At 37.4% G+C, this 22,150-nt stretch overlaps 2 protein-coding genes and 1 pseudogene across 4 annotated transcripts; 2 read left to right on the top strand and 1 right to left on the bottom strand.

Annotated features, from left to right (window-relative positions):
• Positions 1-9,827: 9,827 nt before the first annotated feature.
• Positions 9,828-12,232, top strand: LOC130943295 (U11/U12 small nuclear ribonucleoprotein 25 kDa protein-like). Of its 3 annotated transcripts, none has more exons than XM_057871104.1 (6): positions 9,828-9,974; positions 10,208-10,307; positions 10,706-10,805; positions 11,042-11,127; positions 11,444-11,646; positions 11,936-12,232. In XM_057871104.1, exons 1-6 carry the CDS (start codon positions 9,842-9,844, stop codon positions 12,052-12,054), a joined length of 741 nt encoding a protein of 246 aa, XP_057727087.1. In that variant the 5' UTR covers positions 9,828-9,841; the 3' UTR covers positions 12,055-12,232. The 3 variants fall into 3 exon arrangements, with proteins under 3 accessions (XP_057727087.1, XP_057727089.1, XP_057727088.1); XM_057871106.1 differs by having other exon boundaries at positions 11,819-12,133; XM_057871105.1 differs by lacking the exon at positions 11,936-12,232 and having other exon boundaries at positions 11,444-11,867.
• A 720-nt stretch (positions 12,233-12,952) lies between these two features.
• On the bottom strand, positions 12,953-13,976 carry LOC130943422 (ATP synthase subunit b', chloroplastic-like). Its single transcript, XM_057871294.1, has one exon. The coding sequence runs from the start codon at positions 13,813-13,815 to the stop codon at positions 13,135-13,137; it is 681 nt and encodes a 226-aa protein (XP_057727277.1). The 5' UTR covers positions 13,816-13,976; the 3' UTR covers positions 12,953-13,134.
• A 2,719-nt stretch (positions 13,977-16,695) lies between these two features.
• Positions 16,696-21,518, top strand: LOC130944287 (G-type lectin S-receptor-like serine/threonine-protein kinase At4g27290; annotated as a pseudogene).
• The last annotated feature ends 632 nt before the right edge of the window (positions 21,519-22,150 follow it).

Below are 22,150 nucleotides of genomic sequence, written 5' to 3' on the forward strand. Positions count from 1 at the left end.
TACCTTTGCCTTATCCACCTCTATTCCCCTGCTTGAAATTTTGTGCCCAGGACAATTCCTTCAGTCACCATAAAGTGACATTTCTCCCAGTTTAAAACCAGGTTAGTCTCTTGGCATCTTTTCAGGACAAGTGATAGGTGGTTAAGACAGAGCTAAATGAGTCTCCATATACTGAGAAGTCATCCATGAAGACTTCCAGAAATTTCTCTACCATATCTGAAGAAGAGAGCATGCACCTTTGGAAGGTTGCAGGTGCATTGCACAGACCAAAAGGCATTCTCCTATAGGCAAACACGCCTGAAGGGCAGGTGAATGCTGTTTTCTCTTGGTCCTGAGGGTCTACTGCAATTTGGTTGTAGCCTGAATAGCCATCCAAAAAGCAGTAATATCATGGCCAGCTAGTCTTTCTAGCATTTGGTCTATGAATGGTAAGGAAAATGATCCTTTCTGGTGGCTGTATTGAGTCTTCTGTAGTCAATACACATGCGCCACCCTGTGACTGTCCTTGTGGGAACCAGTTCATTTTTTTCATTATGAACCACTGTCATGCCTCCCTTTTTGGGAACAACTTGGACAGGGCTCACCCAGGGGCTATCAGAAATAGGATAAATAAATCCCAGCCTCTAGTAATTTAGTGACCTCTTTCTGCACCACCTCCTTCATGGCTGGATTTAGCCTCCTCTGTGGTTGAACCACTGGTTTGGCATTATCCTCCAACAGGATCTTGTGCATGCATCTAGCTGGGCTAATGCCCTTAAGATCACTTATGGACCACCCAAGAGCTGTCTTGTGTGTCCTTAGCACTTGAATCAGTGCTTCCTCTTCCTGTGAATTTAAAGCAGAGCTTATAATCACTGGAAAAGTGTCACCCTCTCCCAGAAATGCATATTTCAAGGATGATGGTAATGGTTTGAGTTCAGGCTTGGGAGGCTTATCCTCCTCCTGAGGAATTTTCGAAATTCCTTTACTTCCTCTAGTTCTTCTTGATCAGGTTGAGCATCTTTGAAGATGTCCTCAAGCTCTGATTCTAGGCTTTCAGCCATATTGATCTCTTCTACCAGAATCAATAATGTCAACGTCCATGCAGTCTTCTGGTGTGTCTGGATGCTGCATAGCTTTCACAGCATTCAACTTGAACTCATCCTCATTGACTCTCAGGGTTACTTCCCCTTTATGTACATCAATGAGAGTTCGTCCAGTTGCTAGGAAAGGTCTTCCTAGAATGAGAGTTGCACTTTTGTGCTCCTCCATTTCCAGCACCACAAAGTCAGTTGGAAAGGCAATGGCCCACCTTGACAATCATGTCCTCTATTATGCCTGATGGGTGTTTAATGGAACCATCAGCAAGTTGGAGCATATCCTGGTTGGTTTGACTTCTCCAGTCAACCCAAGCTTTCTGATAGTGGATGCAGGTATTAGATTGATGCTTGCTCCAAGATCACATAGGGCTATCTTGGTGCAGGCGCCTTCTAATGTGCAGGTATCATAAAGCTTCCAGGATCTTGAAGCTTTTCTGGTAAGCTTTTCAAAATGACTGCACTGCATTCTTCAGTGAGAAACACTTTTTTAGTTTCTCTCCAATTCTTCTTATGGCTTAAGATCTCTTTCATGAACTTAGCATAAGAGGGTTTGCTCAAGTGCCTCTGCAAACGGAATCTTTATTTCAAGAGTCCTTAGATAGTCTGCAAAGCGGGCAAATTGCTTATCCTGTTCCGCTTTGCGGAGTTTCTGAGGATAAGGCATCTTGGCTTGATATTCTTCAACCTTAGATGCTGCAGGTTTATTCCTTACAGAAATGGTTGAAGAGGCCTTGTTAGGGGATAATCATCAGAACCCTCAGGTGCCTGATTCTCCTTGGGCGTTTGAACGCCAGGAGTGGATGAAGTTTGGGCGTTAAACGCCAACTTCTCCCCCTTTTCTGGCGTTTGAACGCCAGAACTGGGCAGGGAATGGACGTTTAACGCCAGCTTTCCTCCCTGTTCTGGCGTTTGAACGCCAGTATTGGGCAAGGAATGGCGTTTAACGCCAACTTTCCTTCCCTTTCTGGCGTTTGAACGCCAATAATATTCCTCTCTGGGCTCTTACTGTCCTCAGAGGGATTTTGAACAGTGGCTTGGTCATCCTCTGTCAACTGTTCCTTAATTGACTTCTTGCTCTTTTGAGCAGTGGCATTCAGTGTTTTCCCACTCCTCAGTTGAACTGCTTGACATTCTTCTGTTATTTGTTTAGATATTTGCTGTTTTGCTTGATTCAACTGCAGTTCTATGCTCTTGTTAGCAACCTTAGTATCATGGAGCATTTCTTTAAATTCTGCTAACTGTTCTGTCATCAGGAGCAATTGTTGATTAAGCTCATTCATCTGTTCTTGAGGATCAGGATCATTGACTACTGCCATGACCTCTTCTTGTGGAACGAATTCCTTGCTAGAATATAAGTATTGGTTTCTAGCAACAATGTCTATAAGCTCTTGAGCTTCTTCAATTGTCTTTCTCATGTGTATAGATCCACCAGCTGAGTGGTCTAAAGACATCTGAGCTTTTTCTGTAAGCCCATAGTAGAAGATGTCTAACTGTACCCACTCTGAAAACATTTCAGAGGGGCATTTTCTGAGCATACCTCTATACCTCTCCCAGGCATCATAAAGGGATTCATTATCCTCTTGTTTAAAGCCTTGGATGTCCAGCCTTAGCTGTGTCATCCTTTTTGGAGGGTAAAAATGATTCAGAAATTTTTCTGATAACTGTTTCCATGTCTTTATGCTTGCTGTAGGTTGGTTATTCACCACCTTTTTGCTTGATCTTTTACAGCAAATGAAACAGTAACAGTCTGTAGACATCCTGATCTACCTCTTTATCATGTATTGTGTCAGCAATTTGTAAGAACTGTGCCAGAAACTCAGTAGGTTCTTCCTCTGGAAGACCGGAATACTGGCAATTTTGCTGCACTATGATAATGAGTTGAGGTTTAGCTCAAAGCTGCTTGCTTTGATGGGGGTACACAGATGCTACTCCCATATGCATCTGTATTGGGGTTGGCATAGGACCCCAGAGTCCTTCTGGACTGGTTAATTCCACTTAAGTCCATAGGACAAGAGGGAAATGATAACAATTGCAAAGAGATAAATTTGTTTGTTTTTTTTTTTTTTTGAAATAACCGAAAAATAAAAATAAAACAAAAGGAAATTTAAAATAAAATTCGAAAGTCAAAAGGAAAATAAAATAAGATCTCGAAAATTAGAAGAAAATAAGATCAAAGCAAATTGAGAACTGAATCAATTAGTTAATTAAAAGATTTTGAAAACAGCAATTAAGAAGATATGATTGAAAGTTTTTATGAAAAAGATTTGATTTTTTTAAAAAGAGGAAAGAGAAAAACACAAAATGACACCAAACTTAAAATTTTAGAAAATCAAACACTATTTTTTTTTTCGAAAATTTTAAAGGAAAAACACAAAGAGGACACCAAACTTAGAACTTTTATGAATCAAAAAGGGACTAAGAGCATGCAAAATCGAAAATCAAAAAGAAAAACAAAAGCATGCAAATGACACCAAACTTAAATATGAAACTAGACTCAACTAAAAGACTCTAAACCAACAAAAATAAAACAGTCCTAATCTAAGCAACAAGACAAGCCGTCAGTTGTCCAAACTCGAACAATTCCCGGCAACGGCACCAAAAACTTGGTGCACGAAATTGCAATAACACTTTTGCAATCCCGCACAACTAACCAGCAAGTGCACTGGGTCGTCCAAGTAATACCTTGCGTGAGCAAGGGTCGATCCCACGGAGATTGTCGGCTTGAATCAAGCTATGGTTATCTTGTAAATCTTAGTCAGGATATCAGAAATTATCAGGATTGATTGTGAAAAGCAAAAGAACATGAAATGGTTACTTGTTTTGCAGTAATGGAGAATAGGTTGAGGTTTGGAGATGCTCATTCTTCTGAATCTCTGCTTTCCTACTGTCTTCTTCATCAAACACGCAAGTCTCCTTCCATGGCAAGCTGTGTGTAGGGTTTCACCGTTGTCAGTGGCTACCTCCCATCCTCTCATTGGAACGATTCCTAATGCCCTGTCACAGCACGGCATTCCATATGTCGGTTCTCAATCAGACTGGAGTAGAATCCAGTGATTCTTTTGGCGTCTGTCACTAACGCCCCGCCTTCAGGAGATTGAAGCACGTCATAGTCATTCAGTCATTGAATCCTACTCAGAATACCACAGACAAGGTTTAGACCTTCCGGATTCTCTTGAATGCCGCCATCAGTCTAGCTTATGCCACGAAGATTCCGATAAAAGAATCCAAGAGATAACTACTTAATCTAAGGTAGAACAGAGGTGGTTGTCAGGCACATGTTCATAGTTGAGAATGATGATGATTGTCACGGATCATCACATTCATCCGGATTAAGAACAAGTGTTATCTTAGAATAGAAGCAAGCATGATTGAATAAGAAACAGTAGTAATTGCATTAATCCATCAAGACACAGCAGAGCTCCTCACCCCCAACCATGGGGTTTAGAGACTCATGCTGTGGAAGAAAACGTGTAAAATGTCATAAGGTTGCCTTCCGTCCTGATTACAAAGTCAAAAGGTCCTATAAGTAGTAAACTAGTATCCTAAGGTTTACAGAAATGAGTAAATGACAGAAAAATCCACTTCCGGGCCCACTTGGTGTGTGCTTGGGCTGAGCATTGAAGCTTTTATGTGTAGAGACGTTTTCTGGAGTTAAACGCCAGTTCTCATGCTAGTTTGGGCGTTTAACTCCAAGTTTTATGCCAGTTCCGGCGTTTAACGCTGGAATTTCTGAGGCCGGTTTGCTACGCAGGTTTGGGCCATCAAATCTTGGGCAAAGTATGGACTATTATATATTGCTGGAAAGCCCTGGATGTCTACTTTCCAACGCCATTGAGAGCGCGCCAATTGGGCTTCTGTAGCTCCAGAAAATCCGCTTCGAGTGCAGGGAGGTCAGAATCCAACAGCATCTGCAGTCCTTTTCAGTCTCTGGATCAGATTTTTGCTCAGAACCTTCAATTTCAGTCAGAAAATACCTGAAATCACAGAAAAACACACAAACTCATAGTAAAGTCCAGAAAAGTGAATTTTAATTAAAAACTAATAAAAATATACTAAAAACTAACTAAAAGATACTAAAAACATACTAAAAACAATGCCAAAAAGTGTACAAATTATCCGCTCATCAGATTGAATTCTATTTTTTACAAACCGCGGGATCGGATTGAATTTCGGATCTACTTTGTATAACCGATCCAATCCAATCTAAACCGCACAATGTACTATAATATTATTATTTTATTATTATATTTACAATTATACTTATAATATGTTTAATTTGTTATGCATTTTTATATTATTCAGTATTATTATTATTTAATAAATATTTTATGTTCAAAATATTATTTATTTATTTATTTTAACTAACCTATAATTTTATTTCTATTTTTATGTTATCGTTGGCTTTTAAAGATATTGTTGAGACTTGACATGTTATTGTTGATTATTTAAAATTTATGTTAAGACTTGTTATATGTATTCAATTTTTTTAATTTACAAAATCGCAAATCTAATCCAATCCAAACTGCTTAAAATTGGATCGGATCGGATGGTTTTTTTTAAGTCATCCAATCCAAATCGCACTGTAAGCAAAATTAGTGTTTGGATCGGATGAGTTTTTAACTCAAAATCGGTCTAAACCGCACCACGAACACCTTAGGTAGAAATACTTAACCTCCAAATAAAAAAACGTTTTAAGCAAAGATGATCATTTATAAATAGAAGATTTGAAAATAAAAAAAGGGAATTCCATTCTGCAACTCACACATGCATATGAAGAATTCGTAAGTCACATTGACAAGATTGAGAATGATTTGAATGCAGATACATGAAAACATTGGCAAGCCATTTTTTTTCTTTTTTTTTTTTAATTTCTTTTAGATGATGTTCTTCGCTTTATTTCTTGCTTTTTTTTTGTTATTTTTTTCTAATTTTCAAGCATTCAAATTCTGTGTCATCTTGAATTGCTTTAGAATTTTTTTTTTTTTTTTGCAAAGTTGTTGTAGTAATGCATCCATTGTAAAATTTTCACATTAATAAAGAATTAATGAGATCATTTTTTTTACATCAATACAAAATTTCTAGCTTATTTTTTGAAAAAAATCATATCTAATCCTTAATTGAAATTATGATACAAGTTTGGTTGACAATTCATATAAAGTTAAAAACTAAAATCTAAGTAAAATAACAATAATAATAATAATACCTACTATTTTTAAGCTGAAATTATTATATTATTTTATAATGAGTTGTATTCTGACGCTAAAATTGTTGAGATGATGTATTCTAGTGTCACTATACATATTTTTCTTTTTAAGTTATTTTAGAAAAATATCTCTTATATACTTATATAAAAATCAGCATTTAATGAATATTATACTAATTATCAATCATTCTAATTAAATAATTATATTAACAAAGGGAAAAAGTTTTACATCCATGTAATGGTATCCATGTAACTTTCACTCCACGCCCTACATCCCCGCTTGTTTTACACGTGTCTCTTATAACCTAGATAACGAATCTTTATTTTGCGTTATCAACATTTTTCAACGTAAACTTGTTCATACAACGTAAACCTCTTTTGCGTTCTTCTTCTTCTCCTTCTTCTTCTTCAACCTAATTAAATTCGTTGTTCTCCTCTTTCACGTTTTTCTTCTCTGCATTATGGATCTGGATTGATTCAACGCAATTATCTTTGTCATTCATCTTCTTCTTCGATCTGCACTTTTGGATTGAAACAATGAATGAATCAACTTCAAATAAGTTGAATGAGTGCGATTTTGATGATTCTTCTCAAACGCATCAATTTGATGAGGTTTGGATTATTGAATTCTGAATCAAATTTAATGAAATAAAATTTCTAATTTTATTTGAAGTGAAGTGAATGGACTGAGGTGATCTACATCGGAATTGAATTCAATTAAATTGATAATATGTAATTGTGAGTAATTGTGAGTGTCAGTAATTGTGAGTAACTCAGAGTAAATGTGAGTAACTTTTCGGTTCGGTAAGTACTAAAGAGGTGGTTCATCACTTTTATGTTTTCAGTTCGGTCCGCAGAAAGGAGTCTAACAAAAATTAGACCAATATATTCTATTTTCTTCCGTAAGCACTATATAATTGTTTCATCGTAATTAAGATTTTGGTTTACCATAACTAAGATTTCGGTTCACCATGAGTATTGTGTTCGGTTCACCATGAGTACTGTGCTTGGTTCATTTTGACTATTCAAAACTCTTCTTCCTCACCTTCTACTGCTTCTTAACCAGAGAGAGAAGGAGAAAAAGACAAAAAAATATAGCAGCAACAACAACAAAAGAATGACGATAGGGTTTTAGGGTTTAGGGTTTATGGGTTCAGGGTTCAATGTACAGGAGTTCAGTGTGTTTCAAACTTTCGGTTTGTCCCGTGTATTAATTTCGGTTCACTGTGTTCATGGTTGTGGGTTTAGGGTTTAGGGGTCTAGGGTTTAGGATTCAGGGTTCAGGATTTTAGGGGTTTAGGATTTACGGTAGGGTTTAGGGTTTACGGTAGGGTTCAGGGTCTAGAGTTTAGTGTTCAGGGTTCGGGTTCAGGGTTTAGGGTTTTGTGTTCAAGGTTCAGAGTTCAGGGTTTAGGGTTTAGGTTTTAGGGTGTAGGATTTAGGGTTTATGTTTTAGGGTTTTAGGGATTTAGGGTTTATGGGTTCAGGGTTCAGTGTTCAGGATTCTGATTTTAGTGTTTAGGGTTTATGATTTAGAGTTCAGTGTTTAGGAGTTCATAATTTTTTGGTAAACAGGAGAGCGATTTTTATTACACTTTTGAAACAAATCAAACTGACAAAGTTTATTTGGATTATTCAATTTTGAATCGAATTGAATGGAATGCAATTGCTAATTTGAATTGAATTAAATGGATGGAGGTGTACTGAATTGAATTGATAATATGTAAATTGTAGGCAGAGTTATTTGAATTTGATTTTATATAATGAATTATGCTTCGTTTACTTAATACTATACAATTGTATTGTTTTCGGTTCACCATGAGTACTATGTTCGGTTCACCATGAGTACTGTGTTCGGTTCACCATGAGTACTGTGTTCGGTTCACCATGAGTACTGTGTTCGATTCATTCTGCAGAAAGTTGTTTGAATTTGATTTTATATAATAGATTATGTTTCGTTCACTCAGTACTATACAATTGTATTGTTTTTGGTTCACTATGAGTACTATGTTCGGTTCACCATGAGTACTGCGTTCGGTTCACCATGAGTACTGTGTTCGGTTCATTCTGCACTATTCAAAACTCTTCTTCTTCACCTTTTACTGCTTCTTCACCAGAGAGAAGGAGGAAAAGACAAAAAATACAGCAGCAACAACAACAAAAGAATGACGATAAGGAGAAAACACGTGAAGAAGAAGGAACGCGAAAAAAGCGGAGAAGGAGGAGAAGGAGGAACGCGAAGAAGAAGATAAAGAAGAAGAAGACGCTTCGTGCGTAAACGAGCGTGAAAAGAAGAAGAAGAAGAAGAAGAAGAAGAAGAAGAAGAAGCGTTGTGCGATTTCGTGTGTATTGGGCGCGTGTATTTCACGTTTCATTTAATGGTATTGGATTTTTTTTGTGTTAGGCCAACTTGGTTACATGGTTACATGGATGTGTAGCATCTCTGTTAACAAAAATGTTATTTGTACACCAAAATTAGCTACTAAAATCAGCCATCAATGTATTTGTATATAAATATATGTGTGATTTAATTTATTTTTGATGTGTATTTATATTCTAATCTGTATTTTATTCTGATAGTTAACTTTAGTGGCTGATTTTAGTATATACGTAACATAAACCTTATATTAATGGTCAATCATCAATCATTATAATATAATTGTGAATAATACATAATTAGCATTTATATGATATTTATATTAGCGCCAAACACACTTATGTGTGGCACATTCTTATGTTATACATATTTTTCTTTTCTCAAATTATTTTAAGAAAGTATATTCTTTATAATTATATAAAAATCAATATTTAATGAATAATTATATTAATTATTAATTACTTTAATTATTAATCCATATAATATAATTATTAATTATATATAATTAATATTTATATGATATTTAGGTATAAGAAGGTATTTTTTGTGACAATTTGCCCAAAATATTTGACCCATGTACAAAAACACTTAGAAAAAGGCAATGCCAAAAGGGCAAAGTAAAATAAATGATAGAATTAATTAAGTTAGATTAATTTAATAGTTAATTTATTAGTTTGTTTAAGTAAGTATAGAATTTTGAATTTCACATTATACATACAATAATTTATTAACTAATGACACAATTAACTGGTTTTTGTTCTGCTAGTTTGAGAGTACAGCAAAAAAATAAATAAATGACAGAACTTATACCAAAATAAATAAATAAAAGAATTAATGAAGGCCGTATAGACAGTTAGCGACGCGCGTAAACGGTTACTACAGTCTCAAGGAGAGAAAGTAGACACGTCAGCGTAACTGTCATCGCCGTCTTCATAACCTTCTCAGCTCTTTCTCCCCGGGTCATGAAAAAGTACTCTGCGAATGAAACTAACAACCTCTCTGCCCCACTCTCACTTGAATTGAACTGAACTCCATGACGTAACAAACTCTCTCCTCGCTCTCTCTCTCTCTCTCGCTCTCTCTCTCTCAACAATGGGAGATGATAGCAGGTTGATCATGGAGGAAGACAAAGATTTCCACTCTCTTAATAATCCTTCGTCATCACTAATACCGTCTCTGACGATGCACTTCTCTTCGCTGATGATCGACGTTGAAGACCGCAGCAGTATCGTTGCCACAAAAACCTTTTCCTATAACAAGCTTCCTTCTGAACCATTCACCCTCTCCATTCTCAAATTGGACGGATCTTGCTTCCGTAATTCCTTTCCCTTCAACTTCTTGCTTACATTTTTCTTAATTGTGTGTGTTTGTGTGTGTGTGTGTGAGAGAGAGAAAGAGAGAGAGAGAGAGAGAGGGAGAGAGGGAGAGGAGAGATGCATCTTTCTTATTTTCCTTTCTGTGATGAAGTATAAATAATGAAATGTTACTTTATCTTAGATAGTGTACTGGATCAAATGTTGAATTGACGTGAGATTTTGGTTGAATCAGATGTTGAAGTTGCGAAAACGGCAACTGTTGCGGAACTCAATCGTGCGGTGGAGGCGGTTTTTAGTCACACACCTCAGAAATGGCCAGAGGAAATACCGTGGTGAGTGTGTTATGTTGTTGTTGTCATTGATGTAGATGAATTTTAATAAAATAACTTACAATTTGCACGATGATATGTAATTTCACTAATTTGATTGGTTTTGAGGATATCTTTAGTCTCGTGTTACAATTTTTAAATCTGTTGATACTTGAGAGTTGATATATTATTCTGATGTGAAGTATTGCCTGATTTATGATGAATTCTGATATGACGATGATCATGATACTGGAATATTGTTGGAACAACTCACTCTCTGATCTTCAATTATTCAATTAAACTAGATGTCAAGTGTAATTTCCAATATAATATCTTCTTTGAGCAGAAGGTGTAGTTAATTTACCAGATTGTCAGAATCTGTTAGCTGATTTATTATATTTCCATTGATTTTTGAATTGTAGGGCTCATGTTTGGGGGCAATTTTGCTTATGTTATGAAGGACGTAAGCTTGTCATTGAAACAACTTATCTTAGAGATTATGGCATCAAGGATGGTGACCAGGTTAGTGAATGTTAAGGCTTACAATTTGAGTGAGGGGAGCTGGAATGCTGGATTGATAGAAACATGAACGGTTAATTTATAATCTATGTTATTGAAAAGAAGTTTGATTAATATCTCCATGATTTTATTTAATTCTGATACATTATAACCCTGCTATTAATCCATTCATCTCAATGTCTGTTGTACTTACTCCATTCCTCTTGACTCCTGATATCTATATATTTTGGTCTGTACAGCTTCGTTTCATACGTCATGTACCTAATACTTGTTTACAAAGAAAGAGGCTAAAGAAAAGAGTTGTCAATTTGAAAATAAAAAGGAGGTACGAAAGTTTTCAATCTATGCAAAGCATGATTCAGGTCCAACAGAACTCTGTTTGCCACATTACACTAGTTTATATAGTCTTGCTCTTCACATTTGCCTATGTAAAAGTCTTTGATGGACACAGGGCTAACAATTAATAGTGAGTCGCACTCACAAAGAAGTTGGTCTTGGTTGGACTCAAATAGATAAATCTATCTAAAATAAAGTTAATGAATCTGCTTTTGAGTAGGCGTAGAGATGAGAATTGTTTAACTTGTCATTGTCTATAGAATATTAATTTATCTACTATCTTAATAAACTTTATAAATTGGAAGGTATAGGTCATCCACCAAAGCGAATAGATATCAACAGAAACTAGGATGTGGAGGTGACGACGACATTGGTTTCGATGAAGAATATCTTGTTGGCAAGGAGAGATTAACGGGCTTTTTGGGAGGTTTGTTCTCATACAACCGGATGGCAGTTGCGGAAAGAGCAAGAACTGAAAGCAGGGTTTGCCCCTCATCCATTGCTGAAGGTATACTTGGCAGTTTTAGGAAGATTAGAAGGATGTTTAGCTTTTGTAGGAGGCAGCACTACTATCGTAGGCATACCTGATTAGTATAGTGTGTAGAGAGAATGATTTTTACTCGCTTGTCTATGAACTACTACTAGTGTAAACATTTTCTTTGATTTTGTTTATGTGACAGTCAGTGGTTGAGAGATGAGACTTCGACGGAGAAATTACCTTGGCTTATTCTTGGCTCTGAATATCATATATGCTCATGTCATTATGCAACGTCTTAGCATGATGAATTGTATTGCAGTGAATTTCAAGCTTCTGTGCATAGTGATGTATATGAATGGAGTTAGGGCTCTCAGCCTCTCAAAGAAAGAAACTGCATATATGGTACGCACATTTCTACTCTCCTTGGGTACGATATAGAGGAGTCTTACAATTAAGGAAGAAAATGGATTCATGATGAGATTTCTCGCATATTGCATGAGAAGAAGAAATTCATGCGATGTTTGGAGTTTGATTATTTTTTAGTAAATATTATTTTGCTTAATGATGGTTATTACAACATGTCCATGAGCGAGTAAATAAAGTTTCCAAAATCAACTACCAGTATAAAATACATGTTGAAATATAAATTTATATTGAAAACAAATTAAACCATATATGTAGTTATACACATATATTAATAGCTTATTTTAGTGACTGATTTTGGTGTAAAAATAACATTTCTGTATTAGTTGTTAATTATAGATAATAAGTCCTTACTAGTTAGTTGCTTCTGTTAGTCAGAGAACACGTTTGTTAACCGCTAACAACTTTTAGCGCCTTTTCTAATTGTATACTGTCTATAATATTTCATTGATTGATTGTTTATGTCATCTTTTTTCCCTGTATTACATTATTATACTGATACCAATGTTAAATGGATTGATCCATCATAAATCTTTTTCTTTCTTTGTAGCAGTAGTGCAACAGCAATCTATTTAATTTAACTATTTAAGCAGTCCACAGCCTACACACCTACATTCAAATTTTATTTTTCATCTCTTAAATGGGTTAACCCGAGCTAACGCTCAAATTAGTTCCACAAAGTCGTAAAATTGGTAATTAGTTGATTTTTATCGATGCGAAAGAACTCGATCATCATCTGTGGTGAAAGATATCTAAGACCCTAATACCCCAAAAAGGAAAGAGGAAAAAAAAAAGAGGAGCTAAAACTGGTTGGATTTAAACCTCCCCAAGTCCCACTAACTTTTCATGTGTGCTGTGTGCAATTAGAATTGTAAGCAATAATAATTTTCTATCCACAAAATCAAAAATGTAATTCAAGACCCTCAATCTATGATGAGATAATCCACAAGGGACTTCAGTTCTTACTCTCAAACTGAACAGATAAACCAATCTTTTTTTGACATATTATTACATATATAAATCTCTCTCAGAAAAAAGTTACAATATTTTCAACTCTTTTCTCGTGAGTACATTGAATCAAAAGAGAAGGCTTAATCAAACAGTGGGAAGAACCTTCTTAACAATTTCTTGGCTAAGAGCAGTTATCTGAGAATCAAGAGATTTGATGGTTTCTTCCTTCTGCTGCTCCAAACTGGCCAGAGCCTCTTGAAGCTCAACCTCCACCTTCTTCCTCCCTTCTGCAATCTTCTGCTCCACCTCGGCTTGCGTCTCCTTCTTCATCTGATTCAACGCCGCCGATATCTCCGCCCTCGCTGCCTTCATCACGGCCACGGCCTGCTCCTCCAGTTGTTTCACCTCCTCTGACGTGTCCTTCACGCCGCTCAGCTTCTCCCTAATGGCGGCATCCCTCTCGTCCATGAATTTCCCCAGAGGAGTGAAGTACACCTTGTCTAGCGCCACCATGAGGAGCAAGAACTCAACCATGATGATTGGAAGCGTCAGGTTGAAGTCAAAGAGCGCCGCCTTCTCGATCTCCGCCGCGAGCGACGGAGGCGCGAGCGCTAGAGATGTGGCTGCCAGTACGGAGAGGGATTTTAGGGTTTGATTAGTGTTTGGGATTGGGATTTGGAGGGAGAGGTTCTTGAGGAGGGGTAATTGGACTCTTGGGAGAGTAATGTGATTGCTAATGGGGAGCTTTTGTGATGGTGTCGGGGAAGGGGAAGTGGTGGAGGTTCTGATCAAGGATCTTGAGGAAGCCATAATCATGTTTGCCATGGCGGAATTGAATTGAGTTTACAGTTGAAATGAATTGAATTGAAATTTTAGGAGTGGGAAGTGGTTGTGTGTGAGTGTGGACTGAGTGATGGAGAGGAGAGAAAAGGAGGATAGGGCAGAAGAGTGTACGTGGAATATTTGCCACACAAATTGATGAGGTTTGTGTGATTGTGGCTCTCCAATGGCTGATGATGGAAATCTGGATATTGGACACTCAGTCAGTGACGTACTGGTTTGAATTTTGAAAGGTTTGTATGTTTTTGGTCTGTGCTTGGTAGATAGTAACTCGGCCTAGTCCAACTTCAGCATCCACTGTTCACTCTGTCTATCTAGGCCCAAATATTCTTAATCCCATTGTATGTTCAAAACAAACATGTACAAAACAACAAAAAATGACTACCAGAAACCGATAGTCTATTTTTTTTTTGTAATATACCTATAGTCTATTTAAGCAAGAACAACCTAAAAGGAAAAATAAAAATCCTTCTCAGGTGATTAGCCCATCAACCATTTATATGTGCCTTTTACGTTTTACACAATTGTGAACCGCGCTTTGCCACCTTTCAGGTATTTTCGTTCATTTGGTTTTGTTTTATCTCATACCATGAAATTTGGTAAAATATAAGTTTAGACCAAGTCAAGACCAAAAACAAAAAATTCAGACCAAGTCCAAAAAAAAAAAATTGAAATCCCCCCCCCCCCAACCAAAATACAAAAGAATAAAAGTACATTTTTTTTTAAATAACCTGATACAATTAAAATAAAAAAAAAGTGAATGGAGACTAATTAACATTTTACAATATCAATTTTTTAAAAAAATTATTAATAGAATAACTAGAAGATAAATATAATCAATTCATAATTTTTTAAAAATTAATTTTATTAAAAAAATCTTTTAAGAATAAAGTTAAAAAATATGTTATCTATGAGAGATTAATTTGATTAATTTGCTGCGGTGTTTTGAGTTGATATCTGGACTAAGCATCAATTTTGATAAGTCGAATTTGATATCGGTGAATTGCGATCAAGGATGGGTTGATCAGGAAATTGATCCTCTCCATTTTTTCTAATACTTGACAGAATAAAGTGTGATCTCTCACCTTTAATTCTATAAGTGGGACCAAAATTAAATAGGAGAGAGAGAACAATGAAGGGTGAGATCCTCCACTGAACACCATCCAGTTTTTTTTCCACTGGAGAGGATCCACTCCTGGTTGATCATGCGTGTGGGCTATTGGGATGCCAGCAAGCCGCTCTACCGGGTAGATACCTGGGAATCTCTCTAAGAGCGAATCCGCGCCTGGTGAAGACTTGAAAACCAATCATCGATAAAGTGGAACAGAAGCTTAGCTTATGAAAAGCGAAGGTGTTGAATAAAGCAGGTAAGCTTGTACTTATTAAATCGGTCCTGAATAGCCTCCCCATATATTATCTAAGTCTGTACAAGATGTCGAAAGCGGTGGCGGACAAAATGATTGCTCTACAAAGGAACTTTATGTGGTGCAAGGAAAACGGTAATTCTGGTATACCTTTGGTCAAATGGGAGTTAGTCCAGGCTCCAAAAAAGGCAAGGGGCTTGGGGGTAGGTGACGCAGTTCTGAGAAACACAGCGCTCCTGTTTAAGTGGTGGTAGCGGTTTTCAAAGGAGGATTGCCCACTGTGAAAGAAGATAGTCTGTTCATGCAACAAGTTGAACCCGAATGTAATGCTAGTAACTCAGCATCTACCAGTAAAAGGAGGACTTTGGAAAGACATTTGTCAGCTGAATATAAAAGAACCACGGATTCGAGATAAAGTGGTTAATGGCCTGGTAATGGATGCAGGCAATGGTATGCAAACCCGGTTTTGGGAAGATAACTGGGTTCAAAGTGGTGCACTCAAATTGAGTTTTCCAAGACTCTACTCTACTTCAAGTCAGCAAGGGGTTGTCATTGGGGACTGTAATTTTTGGGATGGATTAGAATGGATATGAAATTTTCAGTGGAAAGGGGAGTTGTTCCAATGGGAGCTGGAACTTGTCCGTCAGCTCCATGAGAGATTAAGGTCAGTGAAGCTGTCAGCTGGTCGAGAGGACAATATGGTGTGGAAGTTTAAAAATAAAGGTGTCTTTTCAACTAGATCTGTGATCCAGGCCATACAATCGGAGACACTGCCGGCTGAGATTACGAGCTATAGCTTCACGAGCTCCCTTTAGAAAGGGTTTGTACCTCCGAGAATTGAGTTTTTTGGGTGGTTTGTGCTAGTTGGCAGAGTGAACACCAAGGAAAGGTTGACTAAGTTAGGAGTTAACATTCTGAGTGATAGTATGTGTGTACTATGTACCAAGGTAATAGAATCTGCTGAGTATTTATTTCTTCGGGTGTGAGGTTACCTGGCAGGTGTGGTGCAAGTGGTTGAAAGCACTTCGTCGAGAGTGGGTAATTCCTGGAACCATTAAAGAACTCTTTGAGAGTTGGCGTAGCATGCACGATAGCCAACAAGGGCAGAGGGTGTGGATGACAGCATTCTTTGCAATGATTTGGAACATCTAGTTGGAACGCAATGCATGGATCTTCAAGAATGAAAAAGTGAGTATTGAGATAATTCACGCACGGACGGAGTTGAGCTATACAGCATGGCGTGGTTGTGATCCTGTGGGGGGCTGATGGCAGTGATGGAGAGGCCAGGGGTTGTTTCTTTATGATAATAGCTCTTTATGTTTTTATGTTTTTTTGTATGCTCCAATGTAATGTGTTGAGCTTCCTTCTTTTAAAAAAAAAAAAACTTATATTTTTTTCTAATTTTTATGAAGACTGATGGTTGCCTTGGTTGGCTCCTAGGTCAATAAGGGCTGCTGAATTGTGTAGTTCTTTTTCTTGATTATTGAATTGACAAAAAATATGGAAAAAGAAGCGTAAACGTGTTCTGAGTGACTTCTACTTATGCTGTCTAAGTGAGCAAGAAGCACAAAAGAGTTAGAGCTTGGAATTCAATGGATATTCTTAACTCCATGATTATCGTTGCTTACTTATTACTTGTTTCCTCTGTCACAGTTTCCTCTGCCAAAGTTTCCTCTGTCACAGTTTCCATGGCAGTCAATGATTCAATAGGTGTGTCCAAGTCTATCAGTGATGATGGCAATGACAAAACCATAGTATCCAAAGATGGAGTATTTGAGCTTGGCTTCTTCAGCCCCGGCAGTTCAATGAAGCGTTACCTGGGGATTCGGTATAAGAAAAGTTCCATGTATACTGTTGTTTGGGTTGCCAACAGGGACAAACCCATCGATTTTGTCTCAGCTGGAATATTAACATTGGACATCACTGGGAATCTTATCCTTACCCAAAATGATTCTGTTGTTTGGAGCACAAACTCTCAAAGACAAGCACAGAATCCAGTGGCACAGCTCATGGACAGCGGCAATCTTGTGGTATGGAATCATGGGGGTCCAAACTCAGAAGACATTTTGTGGCAAAGCTTTGACTATCCGTCGGATACGATATTGCCGGGAATGAAGGTGGGATGGGACCTCAAACGAGGTCTCGAGTGGCGAATAACATCTTGGAAGAGTCCAAATGATCCAGCTCCTGGAGATTTCTCATGGGGTTTAGTGCTCAATGAATATCCTGACTTTTATATGAAAGGACGAACAAGGCTCAACCAGTTTGGACCATGGAATGGCCTTTATTTCAGTGGCTTCCGAGATCAAAATCCAAGCTCTGTTTATGAATTCACATATGTCACTAGCTATGATGCCAAGTTTCCCTCCAATAAGGATGAGATTTACTACACGTATACTTTAAAGAATACTTCTATCTTGTCGAGAGTCCACCTAGACCAAACTGGTGGCTTTGGTTTCTATATTTGGGCAGGAGGAGATCGGCAATATTGGGAGATCTATGAGACATACTCATCCAGAGACCAGTGTGATAATTATGGCGTTTGCGGGTCAAACTCAAAATGCTTAATTGATGAATCACCAATGTGCCAATGTTTAGAAGGTTTCAGTCCCAAGTCACCACAAGAATGGGATATGAGGAATTGGACAAAAGGATGTGTCCGGACTAAACCCTTAACCTGCAATGACATTTCCATCAATGACATTTTTGTCAAATTTGTAGGCTTGAAAGTTCCAGATACTACACATACATGGTTGGATGAGAATATGGGTCTAGATGAATGCAGAGCAAGGTGCTTGAATAACTGCTCTTGTATGGCCTTTAGTAACTCTGATATAAGAGGATCAGGTAGTGGTTGTGTTTTATGGTTTGGTGATCTTATTGACATGAAACAGTTCGATACTAAACAAACTCGTGAGCAAGATCTATATATTCGTATGGCTAATGTTGAGACTCAAAGTGGGAGCAAGATGAACATAAGAACTATAGTTGCTATAACTATTCCAACATTATGTGGGGTGCTTTTACTCTCTGTTTATGTTGTCTACAGAATCCGACGGAACCTTGTTGGTAAATCATTCTCTCTCTTTCCCACCTACACCATGACATTAATTTCTATATTTTTCTAAAAAAGGCTACTTTTTTTTTCCCTTATAATATTGCTTTTACACTTTCAGAGAAGTCAATGGTCAGAGATAACATTGAAAAACATGTAGAGGATCTCCCGTTGTTTGCTCTGCCGACAATTAGTATGGCCACTAGCAACTTCTGGACAGAGAATAAGATTGGACAAGGGGGTTTTGGACCTGTATATAAGGTATGTCAACATTTTAGTGTTATAACCATAGTATAATCCAGTAATGAGTACTAATATTATGAGCATCATCTAATGTTTCTACTGAAATGAATGCGAGTGTTTAGGGAAAATTATCAGATGAGCGACAAATTGCTGTAAAGAGACTTTCAAGGAGCTCTGGACAAGGAGTGACCGAGTTCATAAATGAAGTAAAACTGATTGCTAAACTTCAGCATAGAAATCTTGTAAGGCTTCTTGGTTGTTGCATTCAAGGACAAGAGAAGCTACTAATTTATGAATACATGGCTAATGGTAGCTTAGACTCCTTTATTTTTGGTATGATATATCAAGACTATGGTTAGAATAACAATGCTTTATGAGTTCGACCATATAGTCAGTAGCTTACTAAACTTAATATTCAATTATCAATAGATCACACCAAAGGGAAATTGCTGAGTTGGCCTCATCGCTTCCACATTATACTTGGAATTGCTAGGGGACTTCTATATCTTCATCAAGATTCCCGATTAAGGATAATTCATAGAGATCTCAAAGCAAGTAATGTTTTACTTGATGATAAGCTGAATCCAAAAATATCTGATTTTGGAATGGCTAAAGCTTTTGGAGGAGATCAAACTGAAGGAAACACAAATAGAGTAGTTGGAACTTAGTAAGTGTCTCAATTCGTAACATTATTTATTTTCTAATATACTCTGTGCGGTGATTATTAATAATTTCTTATAGTGGATATATGGCACCAGAATATGCGGTTGATGGATTATTTTCTATAAAATCCGACGTCTTTAGCTTTGGCATTTTATTGTTAGAGATTATATGTGGAAGCAAGAACAGAGCTCTTTCTTTATGCAAACAACACATACAACCTCGTTGGTTATGTAAGGACTTAATATTATCTTGTTTATCTAAAATCAAGTTGAATGTTTGTTCACTTTCTGTTCTTCTTTCATGATTCAGGCATGGACACTTTGGAAGGAGGGCAAGGCGTTGCAATTAATTGACTCCAACATAAAGGATTCATGCATTGACTCAGAAGTATTGCGTTCCATCCAAGTTAGTCTAGTTTGTGTGCAACATTACCCAGAGGATAGGCCTACCATGACATCAGTGATTCGAATGTTGGACAGTGAGATGGAATTGGTTGATCCTAAAGAGCCTGGTTTCTTTCCAAGGAAGGTTTCCAATGAAGCCACAAATCAAAATGAAATAAGCTTAAACAATGAGATAAGTGTGACCTCTTTAGATGGACGTTGAAAACTATATACCATTCATTGAGTCAATGCATTTATCATTCACTGCTACAACAGGATTGTGTTCTGAGACTAAAAATTGATGAGTTTGGAAAACTCTAAATTAATATTTATGATGACTAAACATTATTAAAAATAATTAATTACAAAATTATTAATCTGATTCTCATTTAACATATTTTGATTAATAATTTTGTTGCAGGTTTTATGTTGGGCCGGGAAATAAGTTTCTGACTTAAGCCCAATAAGCAGCCTTGTTGCATGCTTTATACTATGAGGCTGAAATTTTATATTAATGGGCCAGAATAAATATTAATGTTGCAAGCCCAACCAAATGCTTTCTTGTTTGCTTCCTATGCTTGATCCGCTACACAATTTTATCAGGAAAGCAAATGCTTACCAAATGGGCCAGCTTTGATCATATTGTCACAAGCCCAAATTATACTAAAGAGAATATGTTCCATGCTTGGTCCGAAACAAAGGAAAAATGAAAGCATAGTGCCTCCAACGGAACCAAGTTCTAACAAAGTGATGGATTTCAAAATCTATTACATTGTTAATTAATGCATGGGGAACATGAGAGAGAAAAATTCAGCTAAATTGATTTGATGGCTATTATGTCAAACACGCCACTCTATGTTAGGGAAGTAAAAGCAAGCTATTCCAAATTAATGTGTTTAACCACTCTACATTGCTTTTCTTCAGATTCCTTATTTCTCTCTCATCTCTTTCTTCTTCTCTCTTTGGTCTTTGTCCAGTAAACCATGGACGCCGTGCTCTTCAACAAAGAAAAAGAAAGAGTTACATGCATCAAGACCATCAAGCTAATGATGGCAAGAAAACATACCAAAAGAAAGATGAGCTGGGGCTGAGATTACTACCAAATGTGGTTAGATTCGGTGAGGTAACCTTGAGCCTTTCATGCTCAAAAATGGAAGAAGAAGATTCAGCCAGCTAGAGGAGATTCTTGAAGCATGGCTTGTCTTCGATTCTGATCAACCACCACAGGGAGTAGCTAGAGTGGCGAAGTGATGGTTGAAGGCAGAGATTGAAGCAGATGAAGTCATCATCATCATGAGGCATCAAGGGCCAGAAATCCATCTTGGAGAGGAAGCCAAGGATGGAGAGCCCGGATTGATGAAGGGTGATGATCAAGAAAGGACTAGAGGTAATTGCATGTTGGTTAATGCATGGTTATCTCTTCTCTCTCTAAGTGGCCGAACCGGTTCTGTGATTGTTGAAGGAGGAAGAAGTTGGTTCGGTTTTGGCTTCAAGTGTGGAGGCTTTCCTCTTCTTTAAAAAGGGGGAACAACCACTGTTGGAAGCAAGGAGAAAATTTGAGAGTGCAAGGCACAGAGTTCTCAGAGCTACCTGAGCTAACAGATTTCTCTTCTCCTTCAATGTATTCTGTTTAGTATTTTTCTGTTTAATTTTGTCATGTCTTGAGTCTCATGGTAAAAGGCAAACAGTGAGGTTTGTAATGAAAAAGCCATAGAGCGGAAAAAGGCAGAGAGTGCAAAATTAAAAGAAAAGCCATTGATGTCTTAGAGTTCCTTTGTACATCTTTGTTGTGTATCATGATTCTGTGGGAATCCCCTTGTAGGTTGGGTTAGCACTTTACAAGTTGTAATTAGATTGATTATAGTGAAATTCCATCATGTTTGTGATGGAGACTGGATGTAGGCTGCACTGCACTTAGCAGCCGAACTAGGATACATCTTGGTGTAATCTTCTTCTCCTTCTACTCCAATTCTGTTTTCAATTACACAGGAGCAAAAGCCAGAATTATCTCGTGCCAAGTGACGAGACAAAACAAAAAGTCTCGTGGCAAGGGACGAGACAAAACTGAGTTGCTCGTGTCAAGTGACGAGCAAAAACAGAAAAGTCTCTTCTGAAAGTCAGCAAGTAGTAGCTTCGAAAAAGGGGGTTAAGATTCAACCCCCCCTTCTCTTAGCCACTGAAACCATCAATTGGTATCAGAGCTTGGTCTCAAAGAGATCAAGCTTTGCAGCTTGGAGTAAAGATCCTCATGGCAGAAAACAGTGGCACAAATGTGTTATCATACAATCTGGCTGAAGGTCAATCAAGCAACAGACCTCCCCTCTTCAATGGGAAAGATTATACCTATTGGAAGGAGAGGATGAAGATATTTGTTCAAGCCGTGGATTACAGATTTTGGAAGATCATCTTGGAAGGTCCTAAATTTCCAACTACCACAAATGCTCAAGGAGTTGTCTCTCTTAAACCAGAAGCAAGCTGGACCGAGGAAGATAGGAAGACGGTGGAGTTAAATGCCAAGGCAACCAATCTGCTCAACTGTGCTATCAGCTTTGAGGAGTACCGACGAGTATCACGATGCACAACGGCAAAGGAAATCTGGGACAAGTTGCAAA

The sequence above is a fragment of the Arachis stenosperma genome, chromosome 8 (assembly GCF_014773155.1).
Source record: "Arachis stenosperma cultivar V10309 chromosome 8, arast.V10309.gnm1.PFL2, whole genome shotgun sequence".
Taxonomy (NCBI): Eukaryota; Viridiplantae; Streptophyta; class Magnoliopsida; order Fabales; family Fabaceae; genus Arachis; species Arachis stenosperma.

Coding starts and splice junctions, on each gene's coding strand:
- LOC130943295 (XM_057871104.1), top strand. CDS start 9,842: ATGCACTTCTCTTCGCTGATGATCGACGTTGAAGACCGCAGCAGTATC. Junction 10,806..11,041: donor GCATCAAGGATGGTGACCAG/GTTAGTGAATGT, acceptor TGGTCTGTACAG/CTTCGTTTCATACGTCATGT. Junction 11,647..11,935: donor CCCCTCATCCATTGCTGAAG/GTATACTTGGCA, acceptor ATTGTATTGCAG/TGAATTTCAAGCTTCTGTGC.
- LOC130943422 (XM_057871294.1), bottom strand. CDS start 13,815: ATGGCAAACATGATTATGGCTTCCTCAAGATCCTTGATCAGAACCTCC.